General features: G+C 39.9%; 1 protein-coding gene across 2 annotated transcripts in view; it reads left to right on the forward strand.

The window, feature by feature from the left end:
- The window catches only part of LOC145458402 (uncharacterized), a 91404-nt gene extending 78052 nt beyond the window's left edge, over positions 1–13352 (forward strand). The window contains exons 21-22 of one of the 2 annotated variants that reach the window (XM_080336764.1): positions 306–1181; positions 3367–3924. In XM_080336764.1, coding sequence (XP_080192890.1) covers positions 306–1181; positions 3367–3398 — 908 coding nt within the window. In that variant the 3' untranslated portion in view covers positions 3399–3924. Of the gene's footprint in view, positions 1–305; positions 1182–3366; positions 3925–12179 lie in introns of those variants that run through there. The other variant, XM_080336773.1, reaches the window with a different exon arrangement.

Raw genomic sequence — 13352 nt, forward strand, 5'->3', positions numbered from 1 at the left:
GCCGACCAACCATTTTCATCCTCATGGGACGATTGGACGTGTAGTAATTTAACAGACAGAAGAAAACGTTACATCAGCACCGAGTGCTTTAAATTACGCCAACCAGCTGCGCATTTTAGAGTGTGTGAAAATACGCGGTAGTCCACATTGTGCTCAGTCGTGGTGGGAATGAATGTGTCGATTGAAACAAAAGTTTGTTTTCGGCGAAAAGGATTGCAATTCGATTTTGGTACAATATTATCAATTAGAATTACTCCTGTGAAACGAGTCTTGAACAATAGAGATGCTATATTTGGATCTTTTAGATCCGACAACGTCAGGGGAGCTGATCACCACCATGAAAGCAAGGGAAACCCTCAAATGTATTTCCAGGGTACCGTTTGCGTCAAAATCTGTTGATGTAGAAAACACAGGATGCGACATCGAAGTCGGTGGCTGCGTCGTAACTTTCCCCGCAGGAGCATTTTCCGAAATGCAAACTGTCACTGTTTCCACGGAAATTGACGTAGATAAATGGCCGGAAAATATAGAGGCAATCAGCCCCACTGTATACATTACCGCGGAAAGACTTCAAAAAAGAGCCTCAGTGAAATTGCACACTTGGTGTTCTGGTGGGATGGAAAGCCAAGAGATAGATCTGATGCATTACGATGAACGTTCCGAGACATGGTCGTGTATGAACACTCTGTCAGTGGATAATTCCGGATACGTTGAATTCCAAACCCGTCATTTCAGTTCCTGGATCGCGGCCTATTCCAACCCGATCAATCCAACTTATGTCATAAGGCCAATAATCTATTTCAAGGAAAGTCACTTCGTCGTAGCTATGGTCCGTGATACGCTTCTTGCCAAAGCGCATTTGATGGAGAAAATGAAAGAAGAATATGGGTGTGATGTGAAGAACAGACAACTTCCTCCATTGGAATGCAAAAAGAACCTAACAATTCGAAGTAGTGTCGAGTGCCTTATTCCGAAGCAGGGTTTTCTATTTGAGCCAACCGGTTCGTTCACGCATGCCATACGGGATATTATTAAGCACTCCGCTCCGAATGTTCGTTGTTTCCAATTACGACCGGAGAGTTCTGCGACATCAAATGTCAACCTCACAATTCAGGTTCAGCTGAAAGATGGAACAAGGCTGTTACAGGCACAGGACTGCATCATACATAATATTCAACATGGTTAGTGACATTAATGTTCTGCTCTGGAATGTATGTGTCGAAAACTATATTGCGTGTTGTTGACAAAAACTCATTTTAAGTATGGATAATCAATGATGCCGTCACCAACGCATCCAGGACGGCCAGTATGACGTGAAATAACTATCTCGCTAAATTTTGGGTGTTACCTGTTCAGAATACGTTTTATGTTGCAGTTATAGGCGATTGTCTTGCGTACTGGTGTGGTTGTGCGTCTTTTCTACTCAAACAAGCATATAGCTGCTCCGTAATGACATAAGTTAAAACGAAATACGACGATAGTTTTGGGTGGTGAAGACTCGGGATAAATCTGAAGTGGAAAATGAAGACAAAAAGGTTGGGAACCACTGATCTATAAAATCCGACTTTAAATGAGCGATAAGGTCATGACCTGAAGCCAACCGAACGTGTCCGCGTTTGGGAAAAATAAATGTTAACAATATTACCAATGTCTACCTAAATGAAAGCGGGCAATGTTCAGAATTGTCGACTACTTCAAATATATTAGATGTTTGTCAGTTAATCATGACATTTTCCACACTTACCTATTTGAGGGAAGTTTCGCATCCTATTGGCAGGGGTGGTCGTAGAAGAAAATGTGTGCTGCCGTCGACACGTTATTCAAATAGTGTGTTGGCGACCGTCGAGATAATAAATTATTTTAGGAATTAACCTCGAATTTTAGAGAGAATTTGATTATTATTGCAATTTTCTTAGCGCAATGCGATATTGAATGCAACTTCACATTTTGATTTTAATATAGAACGTCCTTTCCAATCTGAGCCCAACAGTACAGATCTGAACTGCAGCGGAAAATCATGCGCCCCTTATAAAAATAAATTTGTCACGAAGCAAATTTGTTTCTGGTACATTTGGGCGATTCCAATATCTTTCCACCATACCTCGAATGCTGATGAAAGGTAGAGGAATGAAAGCATGTAATAATGACACGACTAATAACAATTGGCCCCCCAAAGATGCTCTATAATTTTTAACACGCCCTAAATTTTCGAAAACACTCACTCCATCAAGTCTACCGGTGAATCTAATCACATGGCCTGAGAACGGTGAATATTTGATAATGATATTGGAACAACTAATATTAATGACGAAATTCATTACTGAATGTGAAATTGTTTTACTACGCGCGGCCATAGCGAAGCTACGTATAGTAAGTGCATTAGAGCGGAGTTCACTGGAAATGGACATGTACCGTAGAGATGATCAGATTCGGACATTTTTTTTAAACTTGTTTTGCGCAGCTCTAAATGATAGTTTAGTACATAAAAACACTTTTACAAGCGATTTTGGTCATATTCATCGCGATCTTCCTTGTCCGCAAAGCTCGACATCCAGTTAGTTAATTATGGTTAATTGGATATGTCCGGAATGCTGCGGTATGCTACGTAAGTAATCGAAACGCTGCCACAAATAGCAGAAAGCTGGACCACCAATGCTATTAGCATAAATATACCAAGCTAAAATGCAGATTTCGTGACTGAAGTGACTAGAGACTGCATGTACCATGCTAATTGCTACCGGATATGCCTATAGACTCGTTGCATCTTATAGCTTTAAACTGACTTCAATGGCGTGCTAAGAACATACAAAATCGGCATTGGGAAATTCTTCAAACTTTGGAACCGTGTCACTCGGATCTGAGAACTGTATATAACAATGTCCTACAGTGGGGCGAAGGGGGTGTTTCGTTCAATACTAAAATTGTTCATGCTATGCTTTACCTACGGCGTAGCTCCTACACCGACATTGATCAATAGCTCTATTGGGATATCTATAACCCGTCATATTCAATGACTGACCGGATAATTGCCACTACACATCTTTAAACTCGCTATAGCCATCACGAAATATTTCACTTTCGACACGAGAATATATTGTATTTTGGAATTTATTCAAGATGTCGTATATTTCTGAAGGTACTGATAAATTTCATATAAACACTGTTGATTTTTGTGAATGCATAAATCCACCCAATAAAAGATTTTATTATGACAAATTGATAAAATACTGATGATACCAATTCTTTGGATTCTTTTGGTTAGGAATGTGACTAATATGTCATAATGTGTATATGGCCTTATTTGTCTACATCACTGTTTTTCTTTACGCGTTTTTCATATATAAATTATTCACATTGCCTGTTCAGTTGGTCCTGACCAAAGTAATGCGGATGACTGAATGGAAATTGCCAAAGCGACGACATCAAAATTACATCGGAAAATACAACATTGGATGGAAAGTGTACAGTAATAACGAAGCAGATGATTATATCTGCCTCAAGCATTGATGACTTATTGTTGTTAAGTGTTAATTTTCTTACCTCTTTTGAAATCCTCATTTATTGATCGATGTTATCTAATTACATATTGTTGACGTGGGTCCTAATCCTAAAGTATAGTATAGTTTCCTTTGTATTAATGTTTGATAGGGGTGACCATGATTTAGATACTGTAAGTAGCTACAGAATCGTTAGCATTTTTTAAATCTAATATAGTGCTTCCAAATTCTTACCTCACCAGCAAATGACACGTTCGTTCGAGGAAAGCAAATTTATTATTCCTACGACCAGCCGTTGAACTATACCCTTCTACAGCTGTGTAATACTCGCATTGTATTGGCATATCATCGTTTATAACAATTTTTCACTGTACATATGTGTTATATCTTTGTCGCATAAATTGTGAATACATCGCATGAAATATAATTTGTCGTCTATGTTACTCTGTCAGTAAACTCTCCTTACATCTTGAAGAACTATCCAGCGGTATAGAAAAAATAGCTATTGCACTTCACCTTGGAGTGGTCGACAGAATAAATCCGCACAGATAGGAGACAATACCCACCATCTATGTCAGAGGTGGGCAACATACGATCCGCGGCGCCACAGGATTTCGACCTACCCGCAGAGCGTTTCTACCCTGAATGCGACATTCTAATCTGAAACCGTTGAAATTTGTTATACGTCACAGAATGAATCCAAGTTTTCCAACCTGAGAAAGATGGTCATAAAAGATGAAACTAACTGTTCTGCTCGAGTCTGCAAACATTTGCGAGCAAACCAACATTATTAACAAGAAGAGGCTGCGTTCCGATATAGCTGAATTTCACATGCAGTCTTTACTAAGAGTTACATCGAACATGCGGTCAGAGTGCAACATAATCATTAGAATTTGTTTTGGGTCTCTATGGTTTAAACTTAAATTTTACGTTAAATACAATGTATTCATTGTATAGCTGAATGAATACGTGATTAATGTATCGATTATGCAATCCGGCCCGCCAGTACTTCCTTTTCCCATACCAGACCAAAGAAGTTGCCCGCCCCTGATCTACATCTAACTTTGGTAATTGTCGGGATCTTCATTGATAGGTCGCGTTAAATCGTCCATTTATTTTGCACAGTGGCTATGCGAATGACTTAAAAGTTTTTTACTTTGAAATCTGGCACAATAATTTCACCTTCCGCTCCTTCGACATCAGTTTTTTTCTCGCTTTTACGCGTCCAGCCGTCCATATCTCCCGCTGGCGATTTCTTTAGATTCGGCTCACCTTCAATTTCAGTTTTTTATATTCACTGCATTCTCAGTGAGGTCATCCGCAAGGAATCACTGGTAAATTATTGGAGATCACACAGTTCGACTGTATGTGTCAAACACAATGACGAGATAGCCATAGAAATTTTATTTTGATTAGAGATCGCTACTGTGTGTAAGGAAAAGTTGAAAGGCGATACTTGGTATATTCACCCTGATTACCTAAGATTGGACACCAAAATTTAATCCCCAGTTAAGAATCACATAGACAACATGTCGTATCTAACAGTTCACTAATTCCATTCTTCACACGTTCTTCGAGGCCACTGGCGTAGCCAGAGAGGGGCGAAAGGGGCGATCGCTCCCCCAAATTTTTGGAAACTTTTCCTAAAATCAATAAATATAACAGTATTTTGGGGCAGATGAATGCAACCTAAAAAACTTCTTCGCGTTTTGCGCGATTTAGTGTCCATACACGTCTTGTTTTTATTATCGGAATCCCGAAAAAAAAATTATTCTGCAAATACCATGAACACCCCAATACAAACAAACAAATACTGTAAGCACTAAGCAGTACCGGTAATTGGTAATTACCAAAGGCAAACCAGTACCGGCAGTACCGATACCGCGAAACTCTCAGTCATTGTATGTCTACAGGTGGATTTATTAGATATATACCTTGTCTGATACATTTTACCTGTGCAGTGTACATTGGTTAGAAACTGGGTTAAGCAGGTACATATAATCGTGGTATGTCATGGGTTCGCTGATGTATATCTCAGATACCGGTACATCTCGGTACACGACGTCTGAAAACCTTTTTGTTGACTAGTTAACAGCAGTGTAATTCTTGATGTCAGATCTCGTCTATTCTCCTCTTTATCAGACTTCGTTACGAAATGTAGTGGCGCATATTATAATAGTCAGAAATGGAGTATGCATCATTATGGAGAATGAATCAACCAGACCCAGGGATCATATTCAATGCTTGATACCTGAGGGCGAATCGAAGATTGAAAAAGAAAGAATCCCAGAGTTATATTTGAATATTGTTAAGACTTAATTCATTTACAATAAAATTATAATGCATTTGAATGTTGTTCTCTATCATATCGAGAAATTCATCTATGATTACTTGACAGTTGATGCAGTCACTGAGGCAATGGAACACAGAAAGGCTTGGTGTGTGTAGCATAGCATAGTAGGATACTGCTAGAACTCCAAAAATTTGGATCGGCAACCGTTCAACTGGGTCAACTAGATTATGCGTTTTCAGCATTGAAATATGATATTGGTTCGTTAATGGAAAAGTGTGTGCATATAAGACGTCATTTTATTCATTGACAAACCTATGTATACCCATCGAAATATTCATTTTGCGATCTATCAGGAGCTGTGCAATGTGTATCCATTTCGAGACTTAGGACAGAACGCGCAAGAGCTGTAGTTGCCGCTTGTGGGCACTGCCGGGACCATGCAGTGTGCACTGCTTCGCGACTTACGACTCGCAACGCCCAACTCGCTATGTTGCGTCGCGAGGTCAGTGTGCAGCGGGCTTAATACAGATATTGCGATCTGCCGTTTCAAGTAACGGCAAAGAACAAGTCGGTTATGATATATATCTGCACCGTTGATTGTTAATGCTGCGATGAGGAAATCGTGATGTTTCATTTGACGAGTACAAAATTTCGAATCGTTGTCCGGTGTAGGCTACGACGTACATAGGCCTACTCCCCGCCAAGCTGCAATGCTCATGTTCAATCTCAATTTAACTAATAACCCTTTAACTAAGCCTAACCAAACCTCAATACATAAGTTAGTATTTAAAACTAGGCAGAGTGGTTAATATTATCCTGCTGTGAGATAATTGCGTTTGGAGTATATTTATAACCTGATACACGACATGCCGGTCATTCTTACATCACACTACTACATTATACATCGAATTCACTGCTTGTGGATAATTCGTTACACAATGACGAGCAAAAGTAATACTAGTGACGTTATAATGAGCAGTAGCGTTTGAATGCCCTACGTTTCTGCTATCAATAACGTGATTTAACGCATTCTTCCTTGTTTACGAATGTTCAGTTGTCAGATCCTTGTAAAAGTGAAAACTAATCGTTCTTTCACAAATGAATCAATTATATATACGATATAATCGATTACGATTACGATTACTTTGGATTTTTTTCGAATGTAATTGATTGCGAATACGATTACTTGAAAACACTGTCCACTCCCATTACAAGAGATCCTCATCAAAGGGAAATGTCTACTCGCGCCCCAATAGCAACCTAACTAAGAGATCTATTGACTACTCAGGACCTATCATCTGGCAGGGTTGTAACCAAGTCACAAGGCTCCGAGTCACAAGTCAATCTCACTTTTACAGTTTTGACTCGAGTCAAGTCGAGTCATATCAATTCACCACCAAGTCAAGTCCGAGTTCAAGTCAGCGAGCAGAGGGTCGAGTCCGAGTCATGGAATTATGACTGGAGTCCGAGTCCAAGTCATTGTGTTGACTGCTCAGTTTCCAGTTAAATTATTGATAAACCCACTTTTTATAACTCTGTTTGGTGATGTCGAATGGTTCGCATGTATAATATAACAACTTTCCTCACTTTTAGCAGTTTCTGGTCGCATTTTCAAGTACCAGTACCAACAGACGAAATCCCAATAGTGTGTTGGCTTTGGAATTACAATGAAATGTCGGTCTTGGCCGTCTGAGTCTCGAGTCAATGACTTGGTTCGAGTCATGCGCAAGTCCAAGTCGAGTCAATACACAGATTGACTCAAGTCGAGTCGAGTCATTTCCGTATTTTGAAAAAATGACTCGAGTCAAGTCGAGTCATCAGAAAATCGTGACTCGAGTCGGACTCGAGTCGAGTCATGACTCGAGTCATTACAACCCTGTCATCTGGAATGGATTACCACAAGATATTCGTGAAATGCCCTATAATAACTTTAAAAAAAGACCTACTTAGTCACCTCTTGTCGTAATATTTTAACACTGTTGTCCTACCTTGCCCAGACATTGCTTTATTCAGCATTTGCTACCATTAGTCACTTTTTCTTTTTTCTTTTCCTTTTTAAACCAACATTTTTTACAGCCTGACTGTGTGGAGTCAAGTGTATCTGTTTGATGCTAGTTGACCTTCACGGTCGTGTCGATCATTACTATCTGATACCGAATACTGTGCATGCATTTTGTCTGTACCACCATCATTGCCGTCTGTCTTTCTTATGTATTATGGTTGGATGAAAATAAAGACTCTCTCTCTCTCTCATAGATATACCGAGAGCAAAAACAGCTATTTGGTCTATTTGTGAAAACACACGCACGGCTGTTCGGTGTTCGGTGGGTGTTCGCTTTCTGCGTAAACAAACATGTAACTGCGTATCTCTAACACCAAACAAAACTTTGGGTGCAATTTCATCATTTCGTTATCGGCATAGATTAGGATTGCCATATTTTTGTTTCACAAATTCCGGACGCTCTTCGGCGCCCACTAGCGGATTTTAAAATGAGGTGTGAGCACATTGTCGATGAATATGACGTCACACCAGCAACGCTTTGTGTATGGACTAGAGGTGGTCACGATTGGGTTCAGGAGTATGTGGTTGTGTATGGTAAATTGGAACCAGGGCCGAAGTCACATTTTTTCAGCTCCCTTCCGCCGAGATAAACACTGATCTTGGGCCTCCCGTTGGGTATTCAATGCAACTTCTGGGGGCTTACTATATGCATCTGGTCGTTAAATGATTTGAATGTCACTAATATTGGTTCTTCCATATATTACTGTATAATTTTGATTCTCTCTCCGCCCACATGATCAGAGTTAGCGGTCGAGCTGGTGGAGGATGATGACTTCGAGAATGCAAGGAGCATAATTGTACATCGTTAAGTCATGTTCATGTCACGCCGATAAGATTATTTATCAGACTAATGCCGGTGCGCACTGAACCACTGAGCTATATAAACACCGCATATCCGGGGGTTTCCAACCTTTTATGGTCGCGACTCTATTTCCAAATTGAAAATGTGCCGTGGTCCAGCTCAAAATTTGAAGAGCTGATTACTAATTTAAAGTCGGTATATTTGCCCAGACCTACTCACGGCATATTTTGGAAGCTAATTACGTTCAAAATCTTCGCGAACCGCAGAATAAAAGCAAACTACCCCCAGGTTTAGAAACACCATATCTGAATATATCATCCGAACCGTTATCTTATAATTGCCAATACAATCACACTTCTTTTTGTATATGAATGTTATTTTTTTATTTATTTTTGATCGCCGTTTTTGCGAGGGAGATAGTCCCCATATTAAAACCAATATAAATGATGCTAAATCGCGCGCAGCGCGGAGTAAAATTTCATGTGGCATATATCTGCCCAAAAATAATCTTGTTTATGTGGATTTACGAAAAAATTATTAGTTTACTTCAAGCCTTCAAAATTCCGGACATTTAGCCAGATTTTAGAAATTCCTCCCGGACGCAGTTTTTACAGTGAAATTCCGGACGTATGACAACCCTAGCATAGATCCGTACTGTTCAGTTGTTGCTTATTAACCCATCCTGCTGTCCGCGTTAGACTTGTTCAGATCACAAAGGTAGATTAAAAGACTTCAATTTATTAGTACTAATGCACTATACGACGATATTCAACAAAACACTTACCTTTGATGGGTATTTCATTATGTTAGTGAATAGCATATATTGAAACTGTGTGACCTCTTGTGATTTCGCAAGGGAGACAAAGTAGGGGAGATGTGGTACCGATGGATCACTGGGACCGAAAATACTTGAAAAATTCTCCATGATAATTCCTTGATTACACTCCGGGAATTTGTCTACAATTACATACTGACAGAATCTTCCCTCACATGCAAAAAAATTCGACCTTCGTGAGTTATTGGGTCTGTGACGAATGATTTACGTTTTATGGGGTCTAAAGTAAATTTCGATCGACATTTTCATTTTTCTATATCACCTTTCAGACTAACAAACCCGCCATAATTTTTGATGTGAAGTATAGGGCTTGTATCAGGGTATATAATGGCACATATTTTTTGAATCAATACCATCCTCGAGTGGACTATTTTCAAGTCAATTACAATATTTAGTGGGTGGGGGACCTATGGTACCATAGCCAAATCAAGCAAAATAGATAGACCAACTAATCACTTATCAACAGAAACTAGCCTACACATATACAGGCTGTGAATTATAGTTACCTGTGGTGTTTTATCGCTATTGCGAGGTATTTGAAAGCCCAAATGTCGATTTGCGGGTAATACGTATGTGGCATTAATTTTGTAAGTTTAGGCGTAAATCAAAACATGATTTTACGCCAACATTTGAGTTGATATAATCAATTTTTTTCTTAAAGGTCGCAACGAAACATTCTTCATTGGCTTGCTGTAGCTTAGCTTATAGTACACAACAAAACAAGTTAACAAATTTGAGTTTTTGAGCGTTTCTCTCATTGGTCCCATGGTCGTGTGCCTTTGGACCCACCGGGTGGGGACCGATGACACGTTCGAGCAACAAATTTTAAACGTTTATAAATATTTTTTGAAAAGGCCGGTATTCATGTAAATGTCCGCGATAGGTAGAGCTTGTATCGAAGTGTTGAGTCAGCAAAAGATCTGCTATTCCCGGCTGAAGATTTGAGGGCCAGAGATCATTTTGCGATTTTTGATCCATCGGTACCACATCTCCCCTAGCTATCACTGCTGAGGTTTGTCGAGGGCAGTGCTCTTCAACCTTTTTCGCTATGGTATACGCTTTTAGCGTTTACTAAAAACTCGTACACCCGTGACCACATAATACACCGATTACCCAGTAAGCCGCATGTGGATTAGATATATAGCACATGGTAAGGTTACCATACATTGCAATAAGGAAAGGAGGACACTTTTTAAAACACATAAAAGTTAATTTACCGAGAACGAAATCAGCATATTATGGAGATTTTACTGGAAATATTCATGTGTTAAACAAGGTCTCGACCCACTTTTAACGTTACTTCAGCGGTATTGACTAAAATAAGGTCCTCACTTTGAATCGTATGGTAGCCTACGTATGGACGCATGCCGCATGGTACGTAAAGTAACCCTAGCATACGGCCGCATTCCAGCGGAGCGAGTCGTCATAGTCCCTCTGGACGACAAATACCCAGGTGAAATTGGCTACCGCGAAGTTTGCACCGCGGAGTGTCTATGTGGTTTTCTTTGCCATCGCTGATTTCTTGAGATGTACCTTGCGTATAACTGTTTCTAATTGTAGAATCGGAACATCCTTGCCGGAGTACTATATGTATCACAACCACCAGTATAAATATCAGGACAAGTTATTGGTATTAAATTTCTAGTCGCTTGGAGCATAAACATTTTTCCGCCGTCTTGATTGAATTTCGTCGATAATGGTGGTAGTTTCACTTATTACCTTCGGAATTGAATTTATACTTATGCCACGTGATCAGAGCAACGGAGAGGGCTGATGGAGAGGGTGTATACGAACAATTTCGACACAAAATTAATGATGATGCATCTTCTTGTTTTTATGAATTGCTCTGTTGCATATTGTTATTGCTTGAACTCCCATCTGGATCGTCGGCGGAGTCAAAATATATTGGAATCGCCCAAACGTACCAGAAAAACCTTCAATCGTGAGACGTACACGATTCAAACTTGGTATTTCTTTATATGGCGCATCGTGTTCCCAATAATGCGTTGAGGACACTATTATACTGAAAACGAAAAATCCAAGTCACCCTGCATCGCGCTAAGCGTGAAGAAAATTTTTAGGTTACGTTTATTGTATTATAAAAGCCAAATCCGTCCGATACTGAGTTACGGAATTTTGAGTTAATATCTGTAGCAAATAGTGATTGGGTAAATCATCAGGTTCACGTTCGCGTCCGGTGTGTTTGGAGGTTCACGTTAACAAACGAACCTTGGTAATCTCTGCACTGGGAACCTTTTTGATGTATCTTTCAGGTCATCGCAGTATGTTCGGTTGAAATTCCTAGTATGTCAACTTCGGCTCACTCTGTACATGGCGCTGGCAGCAGGAATCGAAATTCAGCCGTAAACGTACATGGCCCTTGCGAAATTCAAAATGTTTTTTGCTTTGCTAGAAAAGTTTGGTCGAAATTTTCAGCTTACCGTTTGTGAATATTTAGGGACTCACTGCAATCATACTACATTGACTACAGCAAGAACGAAAACACTACATGTGGCGAGATGGCGCAGTGGTATGAACCACAGCTGCAACACCAATAATTTGCGGTTTCAAAGTTTATCTAGGTTCCTACTGAATCATAACAAAGAATATCGGTCTACGGGTATAGTGTAAATGACCATTCTGGTCAAAAGCACCAATATTGCCATAAACAACAACAACACTACATGCAGGTCGTAAGCGGACAGACTGGCCAAAACCGTTTCCGACTCCCCGCCGAATTACCGGGATTTGCCGATGCTCTCGGAACAAGAAGCTCGCCGTGTCGTACGTCGTCACTGCATGACGTTGTGGGATCAGGAATACCGTATATCCGAAAAAGGATGTCAATATAAATCCTTCAAATCCTCGGTTTGTGATTCTCCCCCTACTTGTGGAAACCGCCTTATAGATGGCATCATGTTTCGTTTGAAATCTGGACATTGCCGATTGAACGCTCATTTGTTTAGAATTGGAATAGTTGAATCTCCATATTGTAGTTACTGCCGATACCCCGAAACCGTCGAACACTTTTTAATATGTTGTCCAAAATATGCTTTTCACCGTGAATTTCTCATAGATAAATGTGCGCAATTAAAAGTGAATTTTTGTATTACCGATTTACTCCTGAATCCTCGAATAACGCCTTATGTTGTTGAATTTGTGTTATCGTGCAACCGCAATTTGTGACTTGAGTTTATCATGCTGTTCCGATAATTGATTTGTTTTCTTGTGCAACCGCCTTACCCTCGTGTTTTTGGTCTACCCTCGTGTCCTTGTGATACCGCCTGCTATGATCTGAGTGTATCCAATTCATTCCGTTTCCGCCATTATTCATGTACAATGTTATTGGCCGTGGCGGCCCGCCCCAATTTAATCCCTATTATTGGCCCCGAACCCAGAGCGGGGCGGGCGGCATCCTCAGGATTGTCTCTTCATTGTTTCCGCGGACTCCTTTTTACCAGAACGGACCCATCTTAGAACCTCGAAACTTACAATATCACAACTTAAGTCTACGACAAATAGTCACAAGTCAATGGAGCCGGGTAGCCTATTCCTCGACGGTGTACGAAGCGTGACGACACGCAACGGATGCCGCACGAGACAACTATTTACATCGTACCGAAGGCGTAACGATATTTATGTAGCGATAAATATTACTCAAGTAAAATAGTTTTATTGCCGTCGACTCTGACGATTAGCTTAATATCTTACAGTCAATTTCAAAATTTATCAATTAGCTTGTGTCATTGATGAAATTAATGATAGCTTGTTGTTAAAAAACACCTTCGTTATTACAAGTACCCTACCATGATTATAATAAAGTATATAAATTATTCTTATAAAGTAAAAACCAAAGCTTAAAC

The sequence above is a fragment of the Botryllus schlosseri genome, chromosome 2 (genome assembly GCF_051294905.1).
Source record: "Botryllus schlosseri isolate E-star chromosome 2, Bs_hap1, whole genome shotgun sequence".
Classification (NCBI taxonomy): domain Eukaryota; kingdom Metazoa; phylum Chordata; class Ascidiacea; order Stolidobranchia; family Styelidae; genus Botryllus; species Botryllus schlosseri.